Raw genomic sequence first — 20,613 nt, forward strand, 5'->3', positions numbered from 1 at the left:
CCCCCTAACATTTATGGCTCCCTTTTACACATGTACTATTGTATTTTATTGACTTAATTGCAAAGATTCACAAGAGACCTGATTTCACATAAAACCTATAATTTATTAATTTCAGTTAAAATGTCCACATAGTAAAACACCTCTATAGAAAAGACATGTGGCTTCAGAACATCAGGTGTACATGAATGTATTGCTTTGTGGTTCACTTTTCTTTTTTGCCTGACCATTTGAAACAAATAAATAAAAAGTACATAGGCATAAATTTACACATATTACATAAATACAAAGCCTTCAACATGCCCTCCCTTGGATTGTGTTTATTCTTTTGTATCATGCAAACAGGTTTCTAACAATGGTGCTTTAAGGGAAACAAATTGTCACACTGAGGAGACCTTCCTTCTCCCTTCACAGAACTGAATGCCTCCAGGAGAGGACCATCATCTCTAGTGTAGCTCCTCTGGCGTCATCGGGTGGCGACAATAAAATGTTTCAGCGCCTCTCAGAATAATGCTAGGTCCATAGTAATCGGGATCACTAGTCGAACAAATTTGACATAAAAGTAGAACGTGTTACGAGTGAGACAAAACTAGGTGACTATTACTCACAGAATCTAATGAACGGACACTTGACAACTCTAGTGTGCAATTGTCAACTGTTACACAATATTTTTTAACTCGTAATCTCCTACTAGTATGCCAAAATTGGAGGGCTAATATGGAACTTCAGAATTGAACTTTTGAGCATAACAGTTGTCCACACTAGCAATCCATAAATAAACAGGGTATTAGGGAATAACTAATATCACAATGTAACTGCATTTCAACACATCAAGTGGAGTGTGCATTTGTAAACAATTACATCAACTACCTTCGCAAGCTCTTTCTAGGTTTACAGTCAGCGAAACACAACAGCAAAGTTGACACTCTAAAGGTATCTTCTCAAGTCAATGTTTCCCAAATAATGCTGGATGGTTTTATCTACAGTTGAATGTGAACAGAAATAATATTTGCAACATAGTCCTTTGAGCGTATCCTTGAGAAGATCTAACAACTTGATCCAGGTTATTTTTCAACTTTGGAAAGTGTCTTCTAATTGTTTTTGGCTTTAAAATTGGTTTGACATCCATTTGAATTGCTATGAAAATACAAATATCCAAAACGCATACAAAACATTATCTTTACATATTGGTGATGATACATGCTTTATGTTTTCAATCAGACACATTTCAGGTACATTAATACAATCTAGTGAGGTTCAATGCACAACATATAAAGTCTACACACCCCTCTTTAAATGCAGTTTTATAATTTAAAAACATAACGAAAATTTCACATTCAAACTCACTCAAGTGAGCCATATCCCTGGCCATAAGAGGGTGTGCACACTTACGCAAATGCATTATCTCAATTGTCAAAAATAAAGAGCGCTTAACATTTGAATAGGCGTGTGTAGACTTTATACCAACTGTAATAGCAGTTTCAGAAATTCAGTCTCCATCAGGATTAATTTGTTCAATTTTGATCAACAGTCAAAGTATTTATTCAAGCATTGCTGTAGAAATGCACCAATTTTAAATATTTTGGTAACCTAGTTTGGCAACACAAGAAGAAAAACACATTGGATGTGCGATAAACATCTTTTTAAACCAGTTTGACAGTGGAGTTGGAGCAAGCATTATTAGCAGAGGCAGTAAAACGTTTGATACAATTATTGAACGTATTGCTTATCAGGCATCTACTTTCTAAAATGTTGCGCTGATCAACAACAAAAACAGGTCCCTTGGAAATTGCAAGAGTGTCAAAAGTGATCCTATGTGGGTCAATCCGAACCGAGTAAACCTATTTGACGGAGCAATCTGCACCTCGACGAAAACAAAGAAAAGTTATTTGATAAGGTTGTTTCCATAGCAATATCAGGCGAGGTGAGAGGCCTTTCAATCAAACTCCTTGAATTGCGAGATGAGTCATACTTGCTTCAAAAGGAATACAATGATCTAATTATGAGGAAAAATTGATTTTGTAGTGTTTTTGTGCCACAGGGGACTCCGCGTGACATTTTATAGAAATTATGTATAGGTCCATATGTGGTAGAAATGCAGGTAATGATTTTGTCAAGTCTATCTATTCATACATAGAACCTAGTTCGGTGAGAAAAGTGCATGACACATGCATGGAAACAAGTAAAGCCCGTAATTGCACAAACAATAGTTGTCACGCGTTCAGGAGAACTTGTGGCTTAAATCAGTCAGTGCGTTTAAACGTCTTCCTGTACACTATTAAAGTGGCACTCCCTGCGTTAACAGTTGAACACGTTTCAGTGGCCAAAGGTCAAAATGTGGAGGTATGTTTGATGAATGCTTCAACACTGACTTGTCTCTTGCACGAGAAACGACAAAAATGAACATCTGCGCAAAACACCTAGCAGCCGTGACAAGATCCTGAACAAACGTGTGACCTTGTAGATATCCTAAAATATGAAGGTGACATGTTGTAGCAAATTATGGTTGCAAACACATGAAACTCTTCAATAGGCTTTTTTTTTTTTGTAACTGAAATGACGAGGCCATCGAGTCACCGTTGACCTACTGATGCAACAGCGCAAACAAAAAGAACATTCCACCTGGTTGACAGGCTCATAAATACCCAAACGCTCATCACAAAAAACAAAACAAATAAAGGTCATATTTAGTCCAATAGATACTGTACAGCATAATTACATCCTTCTCTTGTGGGTCAACTTGGCACCTCTACTGGTGGTTTGTTACTGTGCATGTGTGAGTGTGTGACATTTGCTGTACAGCGTCCTTGAACGTCACACACATATCAGTGCTTGCCTTATCGCAACAGTGCCGTGAAGGGGGACGTGCGCACTAAGCCCGCGGTTCTAGTTTGTGGGACAGCTCAAAGAGCGTTTGCTGATTGTCAATGATGTGCAGGTAGTGAACGCTCGCCCTCAACTCTGCGCTGTCCACGCCGATCACCTCATTGCCTGCCACACAGATGAACACATCCATTAAAGGGGCTTTGCCACAAAATTTAAACTATCAAAAACATAAATGTTATCTTTAGTGGAGGACTGGAACAGATTAATGAACAAAACATTTTCTCCTCACCTGTTTGGTCGCTTTGGCAGTGTCGAATCATACGAACGGTGTCTGCAATCATATGCTGTCGGAAGACGTCAGTGTCACCCCATGGCTTTATAAGCCGACCATAAAAATGAGCTAACTTTTTAAACTTCAATTTACAGCAGTCATGTGTATACAAAATGCAGACGCAGCTCACCAACTTCTCAAAGTTCACCAGGTTGTCATGGAAGGTCTTATTGCCCTCGTGGATAAAAGTGATATCTAGAGGAGCGGATTAAAAACGAGTTATTTATTACAATTATTTAATAAATGTGATGAACAAGAGATTACCTTTCAAGAGGAGGGGCATAAAAGGGATCTTTGGAGGTTTCATTCTCTTAAAAGCTTCTCTGTAGGCTTTGTGGTTAAGAGATGGATCCTGGAAGAGGAGAAGCACAAATAAAAGTGAGATGACAATCGGATCCAGACTGAATAACAAGAGCGTTTTGTCCTCACTGTGATCAGCTCCAACTCTGCGAAAAGCTTCTTGAATTTCCCGGGACATTTCTTCAAAAACCAAAACGACAACAAATGAGATTGAAAATACAAAGCAAGAGTGCAAATCCACACTCACCTCCCAGGTTTGGTTGAGTCGACTCACGGCCGCCGTATTGAGGCCCATGATGATGGCAAAAGCGGAATTCAAATTCCTTTGCGCTTTGCAACTAGCATAACACACAAAACATTTCAACACAGTTCCAAAACGATTCTGGCTTATGAAGATTGTGTGTCCTTACTGAGCTGCGATCTTAATGAACTTTTTGAGCAGCTGCACTCTCTTGTTGAGCGACGTGCACATGAGGACTTCAGACATGACCCACTGCTGGACCTCGTTGCAGCGCTGCAGCAAGACGGAGAGCGCGGCGGTGTGGCTCCCGCCGGGAACGCGCCTCAGGGTGTAGTAGACCAGCTCTTGCTGCGTGACCAGACATCAGCTTAGTCAGCAAAACGTCGAGGCGGGAAGTCGATTTTTCACATATCTGCCTGTTACTTGAGTGAATGTCAATTGTTGCAGGTGTTGATAGAAGGTGTCCAACAAACCAGTTTTATACCTCGTGGATGGACTTGAAGAGGGTCCAGTCCAGGTGTGTGAGAGCCGCGGCCACGTCCCACGTGTTGATCCCCAAAAGGCGTACAGGCCTCCTACTGAGCTCGGCGCTGTCCGTTAAAGAAGGCTGCAAACAGGAGAGGACAATTGTGTTGAGTGTATCTGTATGAAAGTAAAACGTGATGGATTTTTTTTGCCATACCAAGATCTCAGCCAAATCTCTGCGACAGACAACAAGCTTGCCCTGCGGGGTCAGAGACTCTGAATACACACAGTCGCTGGGCTGTAACATCCTGCGCTCTACAAACACAATCAGAGACAATTTCAACAAATCGCACGCAGGAGAGAAGAAATGTGTGGTGTAGAGATTTTCGGCACTTACCTCCAGTTTGGGAGACCACAGCAAGCACCATGTCCTCTTCTGACCTGTCCATCTTCAGTCTCACGATTCTTAGCAGCTCGTGGGCCTCCAGCGAGGGATGCGTGTGGACGCTCAGGTAGGAATCGGTGCTTACGTAAACGCAGCAAATGACTGGAAGATGCACAGAACACGACAGAGACGTCAGAGACATTATTAATGTCCCCCCCCCCCCCCAAAAAAAAGAAGAAGAAGCAGAGCAGTCCACAGCAGCCAGTGACTTTTACCTTCTCTTATCTCACATTGTGAACTGCGAAGTTGCAAACAGTTTTCCTTCAAACTCAACTGCTGGTGCATTTGTTTGGTCTGAAAGCAAAAACAACAAGTCAACTTCTGTGACTCAAAGTAGTGACGGCTGAGAATTTTTTTTTTTGACTCCTCTTACCTTTTGGTTTGGTGGACAGTCATCCACTGTGCTGGAATCAAATATGCAAGCAGTGAGGAGGGGATGCATCACACAACTAATACAAGCAATTGCACTTACTGTCTTCGACGCAGAAGTTTCTGGAACTCTTTGAGGTCTTTCTCAAGCGTCGGGAATTCGTACAGATCTTCTAGGACACACCTGTAAAGAGTCTAACAGAGCAAGAGTGTTCATTCTGACTGATTTATAAAGAGTTACAACATAAATAACATGGTCGCTCGGATGTCCAAATATGCTCAATTGGTATTCATGAATAATATTAACCAATTTAAGGTGTTACAAAATAGCCCCGCCTGTCATTGACTCCCATCCTAGAGTTTCATTTCTCTGTTACTAGGCAACTATCGCCTTGGTTGCACACTATACGCGATTATACCCATGCCAACCCTCGCACTTTGGTTTCCATAGCAACACAGCGATGAAGCTGCCAGGTTACATGGGGACAAATAGTGTTATTTGGCAAGTCTAAATGAAGGTGGCGTAATTCACAGACGGGACGATGGTGTTCATGGCGTCATGGCGTCTGTCAGATTGTCTAATATTCAGTGTGTACCTTCATGAAACCCCGAACGTGCTCCTCCTCCTTGAGGAAGTCCTTGTAGAGTCGGCTCCAGTGTGATACCAACTGCAGAACCTTGCGCTTCCTGAAGAGGGTATCCTTGCCCTCCTCCTGGCCCCTGCTGCGTGCACTGCTATAGGTGAACACAAGAGTCAAGGTGACAACATCCAATGTGTGACCAGACTTTGTGCCCGGCCGGATGTGGCACATTTTCTGTGCATTTGCCGTGAAGGATATTGTCCCAGAAGAGCCTGACAGAGGTCAGAGGTGGACATGAAGACCAGGTAGGTTAACAGGAAGTCATCCAACAGCATTTCTGAAGCAGGACAAACACCGCATTAGTCACAATGCTCTTTGAATGGCAGAAAAATACCATGAAATGCATCACATTAATAACCTCAGTTTTGATTGACACCTTCTGTCGATCAATTTGTTCTACACTACCAAATCACCCAAAAGGAACTTGTCCCACACAGGCTTTTCTAATTTATGGTTACAGGTACATACTCCGATTCAATTCACAAACGTGTACAAACAAATTCTAAGAGCACGCAGCCAAGGGAAATATGTCAGAGCGAGGAGATTATCACGGCTCATCACATTTTAAGAGCTAATTACTTTGGCTATCTGGTCTGTTTCGGAGCTTTGGTTTTGAGAGCACATATATGGACCTGGAGGAGTAAAAGATGACTAAATTGCAATATATTGGGGCTGAGACAAATTGTGGTCCCTTAAGAACGAATACAGTATGGAGTGAGTCATTCCTGGCAGCGGTGCGCTAGGGGAGACTGTTTGCGTCAGAATATTCGCCTTGGAAAATGTTCGACCCAAATATTGTCAGGCAGAGCGAAGAAATCATTTATAAACGACAGAGCAGAAGCCTTTCTATCAATAAGTCATGTCTTTATATTCAAACTCCCATGCCGCTTTCACAACGTGTCCCAAGTGCGTTCATGTTCGTTGTCTATCTGCCATCCAGCGAGTTCTCAATATTTATGGATCGGACTGTATGTCAATTATTTGGGATTTCTATTCTGGGTCTTTTCTGCATAAGTCGGGGAAAAAAGGATGATACTGCCTTTATGTCCAATGTAAGCCATTTCCCCCGACTTGGACTCTTAGTCCCTCCATGCTAAAAAAGAAGAAAGAAAAAAACACCCTGTAGCTATCTAACTAAAATGATCTCTCAGTTGTGACTATTCTCTTGCTATGTTTGCCCTTTGTACGCTCTCTGGGATGATAAATATCAATTTTCATCCCCAACATATACCCTGCTGGCACACAAAGTCAAACACACACACACACACAAACAGCACGCAGAAGAATAATTCATCCAGCTCCGACCTTGGGGGACTTTATTTTCCCATGAGAGGCAGAGGAAAGAGTGCCTGCGTGCTGAACTAATCACACTAATCCGAGAGTGTACTTTGTTGTTTGAGCGTGTGCTATTATGCGCATACATGTGGATGGGTTGCTCCCTCCGTAAAAGCGTGTTCCAGCCTGTTCAAAATACTGTACTGCAGAGGTTGCATACAATGGGACGCTGAATTCCTCCAAAAGGTCTTCAGTGACCTTCCATTTCTTTAAGAGCCCATGTTGTAATCCAGCAGTTATTCCCGGTATTGTGCATATCATAAAGCATTGCAACAGCAGCGCAGGGTTGTTGCTAAGCAACAGAAGTTGCAAAAAAAAAAAAAAAAAAGAATATGTTTCTCAGACATATGCGATCATTGAAGGGTCACGGTTCGAATCTCGCTGCGGGCAAATTGAAATCTGACTAACTCCAGTCCACAACCCCAATTACTGCCATGATGCCATTGGGCAAGACACCTAATAGCTAATCGAGTAAATGATGCAGAAAAAATATGAAAAAGATTATCAATAGAGCAGTGTGTACCAGAAACATACACAACGAAAGTTTGATATCTGCTCTGGTATCACAATGAATGGTTGTGACTTTCGGCTTGCACCATTTTTTTTTATGATTTCTTTTTCTATTATCACAATGAATAATACTCACTGAAAGATCAACCTTAGTATCATTGCACCTCTAGCTTATGATAACACTCTAAATGGTGTTGCAATCAACAGATTTGCAATGCGCTTCTCAGTGATGGTGGTGATGATCAATGATGTCATTGAAGATGGCATCACCGCAATCTTTGTAACAGTGCCTTGCATTGCTAAAATGCATCACAGATCAAAACGACCATCACGCCGCACCGCTGGCCCCGACCGACAACCTGAGTGCAGAAAAAGAAAACACCGACAGCACATTTACAACCGGCGCGGGTAGTACACGTAAAACATTCGGCTTCGCAAAATGTCGAAAGAAGATAAGAAAAACGTGAACTTTGTCCATCGGGACAAATTTCTTACGGAGATGTTCCTGAAAGCAGAGAAGGCGGTCAAACCGCATACGACGTTCCAGGTCAACCCATTCAAGAAAACGTACATCCTTCCAGAGACACCCACCAACATGGACCCAACAATAGTGATGGCCAAAGTTAAGCAGAACGATGCGGCGGCTGCAGCCAAAGTCAACAAAGGAACGGACTCAAAGACCAAGATGGAAGATCTGTGGGATCCTGAAGCGGAAGAGGCTCGCCAAATATTGCTCAACAACAAGCGCATGAAAGAAGGCCTCGATGAACAAATCAAAGAGAGGCAAAGGCTTAAAGATGAAGACAATCGTCTGAAGAAGGAAGAACAAGACATGATCAGGTGCCTGGGAGAATTATACGAGCAGGAGCTGTCAGAGTGTGAGCAGAGTAAGGCCGAGGCCAAAAAGAGATTATATAAAGAAATACAAGATGATATTGCGGATTTTCGGCAGTTCCAACAAAGAGAGGCGCACAGAGAAAAGTTGGAAACCAAACAAATTGCACAAATACAACTCGACTTACTCCACACTTACTGGAAAAGAAAAATGACCAAGAAAACGTTCCCAAAGGGCGGTCGGAGTAAGAATCTGTAACCGGGATGAAGGTGGCTTCCGAGGATAACGTACAGTAGTTAAATTCAAATATATTTGTTCGACGGCAGTGGCGGAAGCGGCGTGAAGCCGCTTTACCTCAACAAAAACATAAGATGCAACTTGAAAAATAAGTCCCACTGCCTCCACAGCTGATGAAATGTCACCCAGCAAAATGGACCTAACAGGAGACTTGAACGTGAGCCACTAGTATGTACTTGATGTATTAAATGATTAAGTTTGCATCTTTATTTTAGGGTTAGCATATCTTTATGCTTATTATAGCATAAAGAAATGCGCCTGCATTGGTAGCGGACACACAAGTCAATAATCTGATAATGTTTGTTTATTCTTCCCAGCTGTATTTGCTAACTGCCTTACTAAACTATCTTGTGTCTACAATCTTTTTTTTTTTTTTTTTTTTTTTTTTACTAACTTGTTTGGCTTGATGAACGCTTGTCCCTCATCGGGCCCTGTTTTTTTTTTTTTTTTTTTAAACTGTTTTGCGGCGGCAATGTCTGCAATCCCCCGAGGGAGTCGTTTCACAATCGCCATTAGAACCTCTTGAATATTTCTGTCAACAGGCGCTGACATGGCTGAATGACTGCGAATGAGCACCAGAATGTGGTGTGAGTGTTAAATAATACAGCCGCACACAAACATGCACACAGGGCGGGTGGCTGGGTTGTTCCAACTTGTTGCTTGTCATTCAAGATTGCGAGCAAAGCTTGCGATTTATTGTTCTTAAAAAGACTTGTTTGGAAAGTAGAAAGCATTTTCCAACTCACCGCTCTCGGTGCTCTCGGTCCCTCTTTGGTCATCTAATCGCAGGTCACTTAGCAGATGCTCCAAGATTTTCAGCGGCGTTCCGGACACCACCACATATCTGTAAGACGAAGACCGATAAGAATCCTTCTCGCTGGAACACGAGCCGCTCCCGTTGCTCCATCGCTTGTTCAAGTCATTCTCATCTTCATCAATATAACGGAAATGGGGGACATCGAATGCGCGGGGAACGTTGTTGTCATCTTTGGTAGCTTCCTCGTCGTCGTCGCTGTCTTCTTTGTCAAAGTCTTCCTCTGCCTTGGCAAGAGTTGCTTGATTGGAGGTCATCCTCATGACTGGGCATTTAAATTTGGAGCTCTGCGGTGGGGGAAATTCCTGCTGGCCATGTGCCTTTGTCATCTACAAGGGTTCCTCTGAGAGCAACACTAGACAATTGGGTGGGAACTGTTGCTAAACACACACACCCACTTATTAAGCTGTTGGCAACACTCCCTGGCTTGTCGGAGGGAGGTGGTAGGTGGGACGCACCTTTTGTCGTCTTCTCTGGACCCGCCTCCCGACGACGTGGGCGAGGGCCGTTCCGATGGCGACGTCAGTGACGATGTCACCCTTTGCAGCACCAACACGTCCCGTCCTCGCTCCTTCAGACAAACTCGTCCGACCACCTCCTAAAAACACCCCCCCAAAAAAACCAACAACCATAAAATGCTTGTATAGTCTTGCTCAGATTTTACTTCTCCAATTTATCTTTTGGATTCCCTCAGGGCAAATGTTGGATGACACTTGTTTGAAACATAAAACCGCAAGGCGGCTGGCACCAGATGACACCTTCAGCGACGATAAAAGCCAGTACAACAGTATGTGGACAAAAGAGGCATAACAAACAGGTGGAGCGAGCGGATCAAAAGACGTCAGGAGCAGAAGAAGAGATCAAGAAGCATTGTCTCTTCTCCAGCTGCTCTGCACATCAGCAGCCCCGAGGGACCTGACAGACAATCACAACCAATCTGCTCCAAAGTGTCCAATTTCATAGTTACTTACATTTACAAAAGTTGAGCTCTTGATTTTGGTTGCTTTTTACAATCACAATCACTGGGGGGAAAGAAATTCCGTAGGATTATGTAAGCGGTATGATTATAAATACATGAACAAGAGTGGTGGGAATGCACTGCTACATTGTAAATAAACAAGCAAATTGTTGCTATAGCCGATTAGACGTTTCGACATCCAAGAACAACAGACGCCATCCCAAGAATGGAGAAGTGAACATGCACACAAAAACACAAGATCAAAAGCAAGTGAGCAGAGCTTAAAGTGGTCATGCTGTGCTGTGTGTATGAATATCACAAGAAAACACACCCAAATGATTAGAGGGGCGCCAGATAAGAACACAGATTTAGCCCAAGAGTGCATGGAAGGCAGAGAAAGTAAAAAAAAAAAACACAAAAAATACACGGTAGGAAGTTGAAAGGCTGTGTGTGAGGGGTTATGGCATGTTATGTAATACGGATTAAAGGAAAGGGAATGGAAAGCAGCAAAAAAAAAAACAGTAGAGAAGAAAAGAGCACTTAAATTATCATCGGATATTTCATGAATACTCAAACATGCCATCATCACTTTTAATGATCTGGTAGAAATTCAAAATGGTTGTTCTTTCGTAACAGGAAAGCTGGCCCGTCATTTGTTCTCGGCTACCAGGTGTGTCGCTCAGCCTTTTCCTTCCATTCCTCGCGATCCCTTCCTTCAATTCTCCCATCTGCACGTCCTTCACTCTACTCTCCCCACCCTTCCTCACTGTCTCCTTTTATGAGTGCCCAAAACTCATTTTTTCTTTCCTCTCTTCAGTGGGTTCAATCCAGGTCCGTCCCCCGCAACGCCCCAGAGATTTGAATTTGCGAGACGAGACGGCGTGCACCTGCTATGTCGCGCACGGGGTCACGCACACTCAATATATGTGACGTACTGTGCAGAGGAAAGGCGGGCCTCGTGGAAAGTCCAAAAGGAAACATGTTGTGGTCATGCCAATATGTGTGTGCGTGCGGAGTCATATCTGTGTTGTGATAGCTCAGGGGCTAAATTCCTGGAAATGATGGATAGGAAAATGAAAACCCAATACGGGTATGGGTAGGCAGTTCCCACACATGCCTCGGTTACGAGAGGCGCCGTCGGACTCGACTGCACTAAGTTGATGTTCGGCGAATAGAAGGCAGTGATGTGCCGCAATCCACAACACAGACACGTGAATCATATTACTATGGCAACAGACCGTACTGGTTCATCGGGGCTCGGCTGTTATGGAAAAAGAAAGTAAAATCCAGTCACCATGACAACCTGGTGAAAGCAAAGCAGCCAAGGTTGCTTTGAGTGCTGCACAAGTCGCTCATCATTGCTGAGATTCTCTTTCAGCCCTCTTATTTCATGAATATTTCAAAATATAGTCTTCCAGCACAACTTCTGCATTTGTCCTATTCTGGAGGCAGCTTGCCAGAGCACCTTGCTCAAGGGCACAATAGCACTGAGTGCCAAAGCCGGTCAGGCATACACCTCCAGTATTTGCTAAACCCTTTCCGACAGGCTCCTATTTTATGGCACTTAGATGATATAATCATGAGGCCCGGCTGATGTGACATGTGGCAGATGTCAGAAGCGCACGTCTTTATACAGGGTGTGAGCAGACTTCCTTTCGCTTCACGTCTTGCCCTCGGGTAATCGGAATTAGTCGGCGCACGGCTTCATTAACCCCCCTTCCTCGTTATGTGAGCGCACAGTGAAGCTAACACGACACCAGTGGTGCATAAATATACACGACACGTGTAAGCTAATACTGTACGGACTGTTGCATTAAGTCACACTAACATTGACGTGAACCGGTCAAGTGCTGGTTAGGAATCTGTGTACTCTATTGATGTGATTGGACTCACCGCCTGGTTCCTGTCAGGTAACCGGTAGTTGTGGTTCTGCAGCAGCCGGCAGCCATCCTTGGCCAGACGCTGAACGGCCTCCAAGCCCAGTCGGCTGGTCAGCTCCTCACGGCCGCACACGGAGCCGCCGTTGCCGCCGTTGCCGCCGCCGCCACCACCACCACCTCGCAGAGCACACACGCCGCCCAGCTGCAATACGGGAGGCATGAACATGTATCTCAAGCCACAGTCCCAAGACATGATGGAAAAAGTCACAGTTTGCTTGCGGAATGGACGTTCAGTGCAAAACTGCAAAGTTGGGTCTGATCCAGAAGTATGCGATAACTTTCACTAAGCCCATTTAAGGGGAAATGAAAAAAAGTAATCCAGGAACTCTTTATCTACGTCTCTAAAGCCTCATTATTCCAAATGGTGTTCATTCTACATTATCATGGGTAATTCCCTCTATCTGTTGCATTTCTCCTTTTGTCTCCATGTCAGCAGATCTGGCGCAGCGAGAGTGAGTGCGAGTGATTATCAGACTAAGTGGGCGGGAGTGTGCGTGCATGTGTGTGTGTGTAGGAAGAGTGTGTGTTGGCTTCTCTCGTCTAATCGTGATTTTAACTGTGCTAGCTTTACTAAATTAAAAGTAAAGTGCAAAATGATCAATTATCAATTGTTTTTTTTTTAAAAAGAACTTTGGGTGGAAAAAGTATGCAGAGGAAACTAAACCATAAATGATTATAAATGTGTGTGTGTGTATTATCATTACAAGTATCAGACATAATACTGTATTTATTTTTCTAGGGAAAGAGCGGATGTGATATTTAATTTCCTTAAGAGTTAAGTAACCGCTTCCCATGTGCTTATAGTGGAGGCTTAACATGGTGGCATCACTCCCACACATTCTGTTTACTAGGAAAACACCCCCTACCACAGTTCATCTGGAGGAAGGCCTGATAACACACCCATGCGTGCACACGCACGCACACACACACAAAGCCCAGTCAGTGTTTGTTTGCATTGTGGTGTCACACTGTTTCTCCTTATGTGTTGATGCATTTGTGAAAACATACCACAAGGGAATTAAGTTACAAGCATCCGCTTTTGTACTCTTGCATTGACTCTAATGAAGAGCGGCTAGAAAATAAGATGGGCTGATTTACCGGGCTGGAGTCCGCGCTTGGTGAGTGGACGTCCTGCTGGCTCGTCTCCGGCATGTCAGAGTCCTGCTCTGATACTGCAAACAATCAGATACGGGACACAACATGTAATTTTTTTTTTTGATGCAATGCAATGTTGTAGGAAAATACAGTCGGAGTGAATTTACTCACAAGCTTTACGCGTCTTTCGGGCAAGAGCAGCAGCCAACTCGTTTTGGACCTAATGGAAATGGCGAGAGAGAGAAAATTGCAGTGTATAATAGTGCACTGGACTCATTTACCAATACACACACACACACACACATTTATTGACTTACTGTAGAAGTGAGCCTTTCGAGTGCTCTCATCTGGAGGATCTCACTGCAGACATCCCGGTTTCCCTCAGAGTCCTCCTCTGACCTTGGAGAGACACAAAAATGGCTTCACTTGTTTAACTGTATAGTATTCTGATCCAAATATTGACCACCAAAAATCCATATCGTGAAGAACTACAATCTTTACAAATTATGTAAAACAAATGAAAGAAGCAGGGGAGGGGGGGGGGGGGTTGTTCTGTGTTATGAAATGAAGACTCAAGTGTTGAGACATGATCTTGAAAAGCAACATTTCCAACAGTCTTCCTAACGGAACATACTCTCGCAGATGTGAGCGCACCCACAGAACAAATTTGCATATCATTTTGATATCAACGGATCCCAGTGGAACGAGCAATTGTTATGGAGGAAGAAGGATCAGGCTGTGCGTGTGTGCGGAACGGAAGCAAATTGCTGGATAAGCTTTCCTATCAAAGCACACGTATGTGCTCATAACTCACCACAGCAAAGCTCTTTTGGGGTTTTAATTGTTTTTTTTTTTGTTTTGCTCTCAAGGGCATCATCACTCACTGCCTCTTGTAACGCCTCCATGTTTGTCATAAAAGATGCCGCAAGGTGTATTCAGCCACGAACGGCCAAAGTCGCCGTGGCATCATTAGATTTACTCGTACGCAGTCCTCGAAGGAAAAAGTGTGGACAACACCGCCTCGGGGTATTTGTATAATTCATCCGCAGTGATCGGATGCGTGATGACTGCAACGGGAACAAGATTAAACATATTTTGAGAAATAATTTATTTTACTGAGTGTTGCCGTAAATAATCCAATGGGTTATAATTAACACCGTCACAACAGCACGTCTCCTTTAAAAAAAAAAAAAAAAGAAGATCCAGTAGCAAATTTTCATTGAACCACTTTAAGAGAGACAGACGGAGGACATGGAGCAGTAGGGGGTGAGCTGGGTGGAGAGACGGCAGATGCCAGCAGAGCAAAAATGCAGCAATCAAAGAGAAACGGCAGTCAAAAGCGCCAGACCCAATGAGGACGTCCAGTACATAATCGCATCTGTACCGAGGATCTGCGCACATTATTTGGGCCAATAGTTAGGATAAAAGGAGTATGTGTTTCTTTGTTTAAGCAACATACAAGGCCAGAGGAAAAGAGAACATAAACAGAGTTGTGAATTATCCTATTGGCTGATTTTGGCGCCATCTGCTGGGCAACTTGGTAATAATGAATGACTGAAGTGAGTTGAGGAGCTTCACTTAATCATAAGTAGCGGAAATGATTTTGCCACTTGCAGCAAATAGTCAAGTTTAACTGTACACGCTCAGAAGATGGAAAAAAAAAAAAAGCTGACGTGGAGTCGTGTTTTTAAACGCCACACACACTACATTTGCTCATTTATCGGCGTGACAGATTGAGTTCAGTGGCAGCCTCAGCAGGAATCCCACACACCGGAAAGGCAAAGCAAAGAACTTTAGCTGACACCCGCTAGATGTGGAGGGGTGTCACACCGAGGATTTACAACTCTGAAAAGGGATTTGGATTCGTGCTGGAATTAGAAAAAGATATTGGAGAGCGCGTGAGGGATGTTGCCGTGTGTCGGGCGGGATATCCACCAACTTGCGCTTTTTTTTTTTTTTTTACACAGGGAAAAACTTTCATTTACGTAACACGGTTTTTGTTAAGACTTACGGGCTGCTGGGTCCGTCTCCAGAGCGAAACTGAACGTAGGGCGCAAGTTGTAGGAGGAGCCTAACAGCCTCCGGCCAATCCCCTTCATTGGCACGAAACTCACAGGAGCTCGAGTCGCACTCCTCAAAACTGAACTGGTAGTAAGTGTTGGAGTCCGAGAAGACGACTCGTTGGTCCACTGGCAAGACGACACGGAGTCATTTCGATGATTGAAACAATATTCCTGTTATGTAAAGATGATATCATTTGGGGTTTACCGGACAAGAGGACGCCCAGCTCCAGCAGCACCTGCCAGACGCGCACAGCGGTGGTCCGACAACGCACGTACACACATTGCTCACACAGCCACTGCACCAGCTCCACGCCCACATAACTGCGCCTGTCAGATACACCAACGTTCAATTTGTGCACATACACACAAAAAAGAAAATATGTGCATGCTGAAAAATTCTTCACATTATTTTTTTGCATACTGGCTTTATCTTACTGCAAACACAGTTTGACTGCTTGGGGCAATATCCTCAAGCAACATCTTAAAAAAAAAAAAAAAGAAAAGTGTACCGTATGATTCTGGCCAAGTGTATCTTGTCTTTTGCTGGATATGGTCCATGGGAAAGGAAACCATTTCTCACAGCACGTCCAGCACAGGGAAAACTCTGGGAGCATGACTGAGACACATGCAAAAACACAAAATCGAAAAGATTTCATATGTAATAAAAGGTTAACGAGTTTTGAAGAAAACATCAGTAAATGCCAGACAACAACAAAAGAGCAGGACAACAAACAATTTGAAATTTGGTGAAAAATCTCATCTGTTACTGCTCAAATTGAACCCTTAGAGAAAACAGGATGTTTATTTTAGCTTTGCGCAGCAGGGCTTAAAAGCTTTCTTGTCACTGTAAAAAGAGAATCCCTGATACTGCTTGACGCAGCCAAGTGATGTCTGGATTGAGTCAAAGTCAAACAGGCGGATGTCACACGACGCTCGGCTGCAGTGTTGCCATTGCTATCCAAACAAACCATTGTTTATTGATTAGCAATGCTCAATCAATAAATCTTTGAAAGGACAGGTCATTGTGTTGCTGCAATTTGTGAAAATGGCCTCGAATGAGGCCCAAGGTGAAAATGAGCACTGAGCTCATCTGTATTGAGGCCAAACAAACCTAATGTTGTCTCCTGACATCATCGCTGTGTGTGCAAGCCCTCACCTTATTTACCGTGGGCCCAGCACTTGGTCCGGGGATTGTGTCAGGTGATTGCTGTTCAAAAACGAAACAAACACACACACACGTTGCTATGAGATGTTACGCACGTGCAAACTGAATAAACACAACTCCAATTTGAGAAAGACCAGTTTTTCAATCTCAAAGACATTAGTCATGGTGCTTACAATTAAATAACCTCAACAACCGCCTCTTTTGTGGTTCACAACTCAAGACGGCGCCTTTTTGTTTGTGTGTGTGCGTAAAATGACTATCTGACCTAAAATCAAGGAAATATGACACTCTTTTACTCTCTGACCAATACAAGGAGGGCATTGTGATCACTATTCTTAATATGTGTCACCATCACACCATGTTGAAAAGCTCTAGGCACACCCACGATACCAGGAAATAGGATCTTAATCTTTAGGGATTATTATGATGGCAACTGAGTTTATTGACACACTGAAATGAAAATCCGGTCATAAAACTGATTGAAAAGTCATACAATGGCATCAAGGCTGCAGAACTGACAATAAATGGGGAAAAAAAAATCAAATTTGATCACACAGAACTGAAAAATAGAAAGAAAAAAAAAAAAGTCAATGAATATACATGACACGGATGTGAGCGTGACAGACAAAGAGGGAGTGAAGTGAGCTGAGGAGGGATGGTTTTAATTGTGTTCATTAAAAAGAGAACATGATGGAGACAGAGAGAAGAGGGACCGATGTACTCGTTAACACGAGAAGAGACGAGGAAGTCAAAACATCACGGCGGTGACTTCACATCCACTTTGGCGATCACAGCCATCGTTGGGCCGATTTGATTTTCTGCAGTGATGGGAGCAGACTGAGAGACTCTCATATCCTCCTCGCTCTATTTTATCCCTCCATCTCTTTGTCTCATGACTAGTGAGCGCCAAGCATTCCCAAAGTCTGCTTTTTTTTCCCCCTCAGTCATCCCTTCTCACATGGGTGACTCATTTTTTGACGGTAGTACACACTCAGGCCTATGTGTTGGCGCTTGATTCGTTCTTCCCCCCCTCCAAAAAACATACGCCTCCATCACGGGGGCCGCACATTTGTTGTCGGCGGAGAAGAGAGATGAGGGCTATAAAGTGCGAGCACATGCTGACACGCTTATCTGTGCGATGACTTCAAAGTGTGTCTGGGCCAGCCAAAGAAAAGAGCGCGGCAGCAGAGCGTGAGGTCATTATCTACGAGGGAATGGATGGCTCTCAGATTAGATTGCAAACAAAGGACGCACACACGCGCGGACGTTCACACTGCTGTTGACTCCTTGACAGATCGATCACACGTACGAAAATCAAAATGGAGACATCAAAGTGATGATGAATAGGGAGAAATGTCGTTAACCAAGCCGGCGCTTGTCTTTTGGGTTTAGGGATCGTATGCTCGCATCCACATGCCGACATATTTTTCATACATTTAATGTATTAATAATGGGTCGTTGTGCAGTTTGGCCTGACTTTGATGAGAAATGAAATGTGACACTTGACCTGGGAAATCAAGTGTGCTGATCAGTCAAGTTGGTCAGAGCACGATAACGGCAGATTAGCCGGCAACTAGGTTAAGTGTTACCTTCATTATTTTCTATCTGAAGCTTAAGTCCACAAGGGTCCAATAAATGATCATTAGAAGAGGTCAAGATGGAGATCACAGTTCTCCCTGAGGGGATGCTGAAAGATGATCAATGATTTTAATCGCTTGACTTTAAAAGGGTGAGGAAAAACTGGAAGAAAAAATGTAAATTAAAAAAAAAAAGGGGGGGGGGGACGTTTATATCCAGTACATCACCTTAGGTCAACATAGCGACCACGATTAAAAAAAATAATCCACTGAAGATGCGCCTGCAGCAAGATTTATGAGCCTCAGTGATGATTTTATCACGTCATTTGAACTGTCATGCGTGGGCAGCGAATGATGAATGGATTTGGTGTTTTTCTTCACACATGCTCGAAGATGAATTCATTGACAGTTTAATTGAATCTACATATATGTGCTACACACATGATCATTTTGTACGAGCGCGTAACCTGAAGGTGGTTGCCTTGACTACCAGGGTGCGAAGGTATGGCCGGTGGGGTGTCTTAACAGCAATTCCACTCATTATGGACCAAAGCGCATACATGCACATTTCCCCTGCGACGGTCACGCTTGGGACAAGTCGTGACGTGGCTACTAAAGCAGCCTCATCCTGCCATAATATGAGTTGGAACGTGCAAGCATCAAAGGCGGAAGGAGCTCCACGATCCGAGATACTCACGCTTTTCTTCCGCAGGTGCAGCCCGTGTTTTAGTAGTCCCGGCAGGTCCCGGATTTTGTGCTTGAGCTGAGCTTGGTCCCGCGCGCTCCGGTTCCACCGCAAACCCGCGAGCAGGCCGTCCTCTGCGGGCTCCGAGTCGTCCATGACGGCCGCCCGGACGCGAGCGAGCGTGTGTGTGTGTGTGTGTGTGTGTGTCCTGGTGTAGCTCCTCAACAGGCGCCCAGTCGCCGGTGCCAGTTCGCCATTTGACTCCCCTCCCGGTCTTCTCCTTCCTACCTTTTGCCTCAAGCCGAGCTGCGGCGTGCCGTGCAGCTGCAACGGTTGAAGTGTCGCGCGCACGTTTAACGAGACACTTCACTTGTTCTGCAGCACGGCGCACCTCAGGTTAGCGAGCAGCGTGACTAGGCGTGCGCGTGATTGTGATTTGGGGTGGTGGTGGTGGTGGGGGGGCGTCACTATTCATTTGGATGTCATTGCAATTTTGCCTCTGCATTCATAATATTCTTTTTTTTTAGTGGGAGGCTTTGCACATGGATTGCATTCTGCATATTTTGGTTAGTTTCCAGTCTTGGTGGATGCTTGTCTATGGAAAATACTCTTCAGTTTGTAATTGCACTTTGATCTTTTATGTTTTACATTCATGTTTACTGTGCTCTTTTATGTTTAGGATTATAGTACTGCAAAGGACAAGCAGCTCCTCTTTCAACACGGCAGTCATTCTTCACTGAAGATAAAGAATATATGTCCATTATTATGATGATAAATAATAAAATGTTAACAAAATGCTTCAACTTAGGTAAAGTGTGAGTACTTTAGCCCCCTTTCCAAATATAAACAAAGGTAGTGTTATCTGTGTGTGTGTGCGTGCATGGTTGGGGGGGGGGGGGCTGCTATACATTCCAGTTTAACCTGAAGCAGACGGCAGGTGAGCTGAAACGTGAGACAACTGTTTGGTCTAGTTCATAGGCGGCGGCTTCCTGTCTTTTAAAAGATGACATATTGTGCATTTTGTTTTCTCACAATGAAAAATTGCTTTCCTGGGCATTTTGTTGAAGGAGTAGAGAGTGCATTTGCAAGCTGCTGCAGGGCCGGAACTGGTTAGACGGACAGATTGAAGCATGCTAGCCAGACCCTTTACACACATAGGCATACTTTCTCTCAATGAATTTGACTCTTGCTTTGGGCCTTCGCCACAGACTGAAGTGAAAAAAGTACAAGTGAAGAGGGTAAGGAAGAGAACTTGAAAATGCGGATGACGTGACATGCTGTGCAGAGTTCACCACTGGTGCACTTGTATAACTCAGATGTCAACCCAACGTTTCTCTAATCTGGGATAATTAGCCCGTTGCAGAGAGACAGATGCCAACACCAGAGATGCCAACAGATCCACTGTACAGTATTGCAATATCAAAAAAGCTTTTTAAGGCTTTATCTAACCATGGAAATATACATATACTGTAATACATACATAGTTATATATATTATGTATGAGGATGAGATCTAAAGATGCGACATAATACGAGAGCAAAGGCTCATTCATTTCTTTGAACAAAACGCAAACATTTTCACAGGGCTTCTTATGTTGTCTTTACTAAATTGCCGAGAAGAAAAACATGCCCCGCTCTCCCTCCAGCCCGGGACTGCAGAGAGTGACGAAATAAACTGCTGCTGTTTGGTGGGCCCGTGGGATTCTTCTGAGACCCCGCCACCGG

At 43.8% G+C, this 20,613-nt stretch overlaps 1 protein-coding gene and 1 long non-coding RNA gene across 3 annotated transcripts; one reads left to right on the plus strand and one right to left on the minus strand.

Moving 5' to 3' along the window:
* Window positions 1-82: 82 nt before the first annotated feature.
* rapgef5a (Rap guanine nucleotide exchange factor (GEF) 5a) lies at window positions 83-19,299 on the minus strand. Of its 2 annotated transcripts, none has more exons than XM_085900977.1 (26): window positions 18,902-19,299; window positions 16,619-16,669; window positions 15,972-16,078; window positions 15,668-15,789; window positions 15,411-15,588; window positions 13,717-13,798; window positions 13,571-13,619; window positions 13,403-13,476; window positions 12,258-12,446; window positions 9,865-10,001; window positions 9,339-9,436; window positions 5,814-5,892; window positions 5,571-5,715; window positions 5,078-5,169; window positions 4,979-5,009; window positions 4,821-4,899; window positions 4,558-4,707; window positions 4,378-4,475; window positions 4,180-4,302; window positions 3,865-4,043; window positions 3,702-3,792; window positions 3,584-3,634; window positions 3,419-3,506; window positions 3,285-3,349; window positions 3,113-3,167; window positions 83-2,988 (listed from the first exon to the last, which is right to left on the minus strand). In XM_085900977.1, exons 1-26 carry the CDS (start codon window positions 19,043-19,045, stop codon window positions 2,870-2,872), a joined length of 2,676 nt encoding a protein of 891 aa, XP_085757103.1. In that variant the 5' UTR covers window positions 19,046-19,299; the 3' UTR covers window positions 83-2,869. The 2 variants fall into 2 exon arrangements, with proteins under 2 accessions (XP_085757103.1, XP_085757102.1); XM_085900976.1 differs by having other exon boundaries at window positions 9,865-10,004.
* LOC147040869 (uncharacterized) lies at window positions 18,713-19,678 on the plus strand. The gene is made up of 3 exons (XR_015062947.1): window positions 18,713-19,285; window positions 19,417-19,455; window positions 19,569-19,678. It is a non-coding gene; the product is annotated as an uncharacterized LOC147040869 (long non-coding RNA).
* The last annotated feature ends 935 nt before the right edge of the window (window positions 19,679-20,613 follow it).

Source organism: Syngnathus leptorhynchus, chromosome 20 (assembly GCF_054491065.1).
Source record: "Syngnathus leptorhynchus isolate UIUO chromosome 20, UIUO_Slep, whole genome shotgun sequence".
Classification (NCBI taxonomy): Eukaryota; Metazoa; Chordata; class Actinopteri; order Syngnathiformes; family Syngnathidae; genus Syngnathus; species Syngnathus leptorhynchus.

Bases quoted from the DNA above. Each gene is read 5' to 3' on its own strand.
- rapgef5a (XM_085900976.1), bottom strand. From the start codon at position 19,045: ATGGACGACTCGGAGCCCGCAGAGGACGGCCTGCTCGCGGGTTTGCGG. The intron at 16,079-16,618 runs GTGAGGGCTTGC...CATGTGTCTCAG, and splicing joins CTGGGCCCACGGTAAATAAG to TCATGCTCCCAGAGTTTTCC. The intron at 5,170-5,570 runs GTACACACTGAA...TTGCTCTGTTAG, and splicing joins ACGTTCGGGGTTTCATGAAG to ACTCTTTACAGGTGTGTCCT.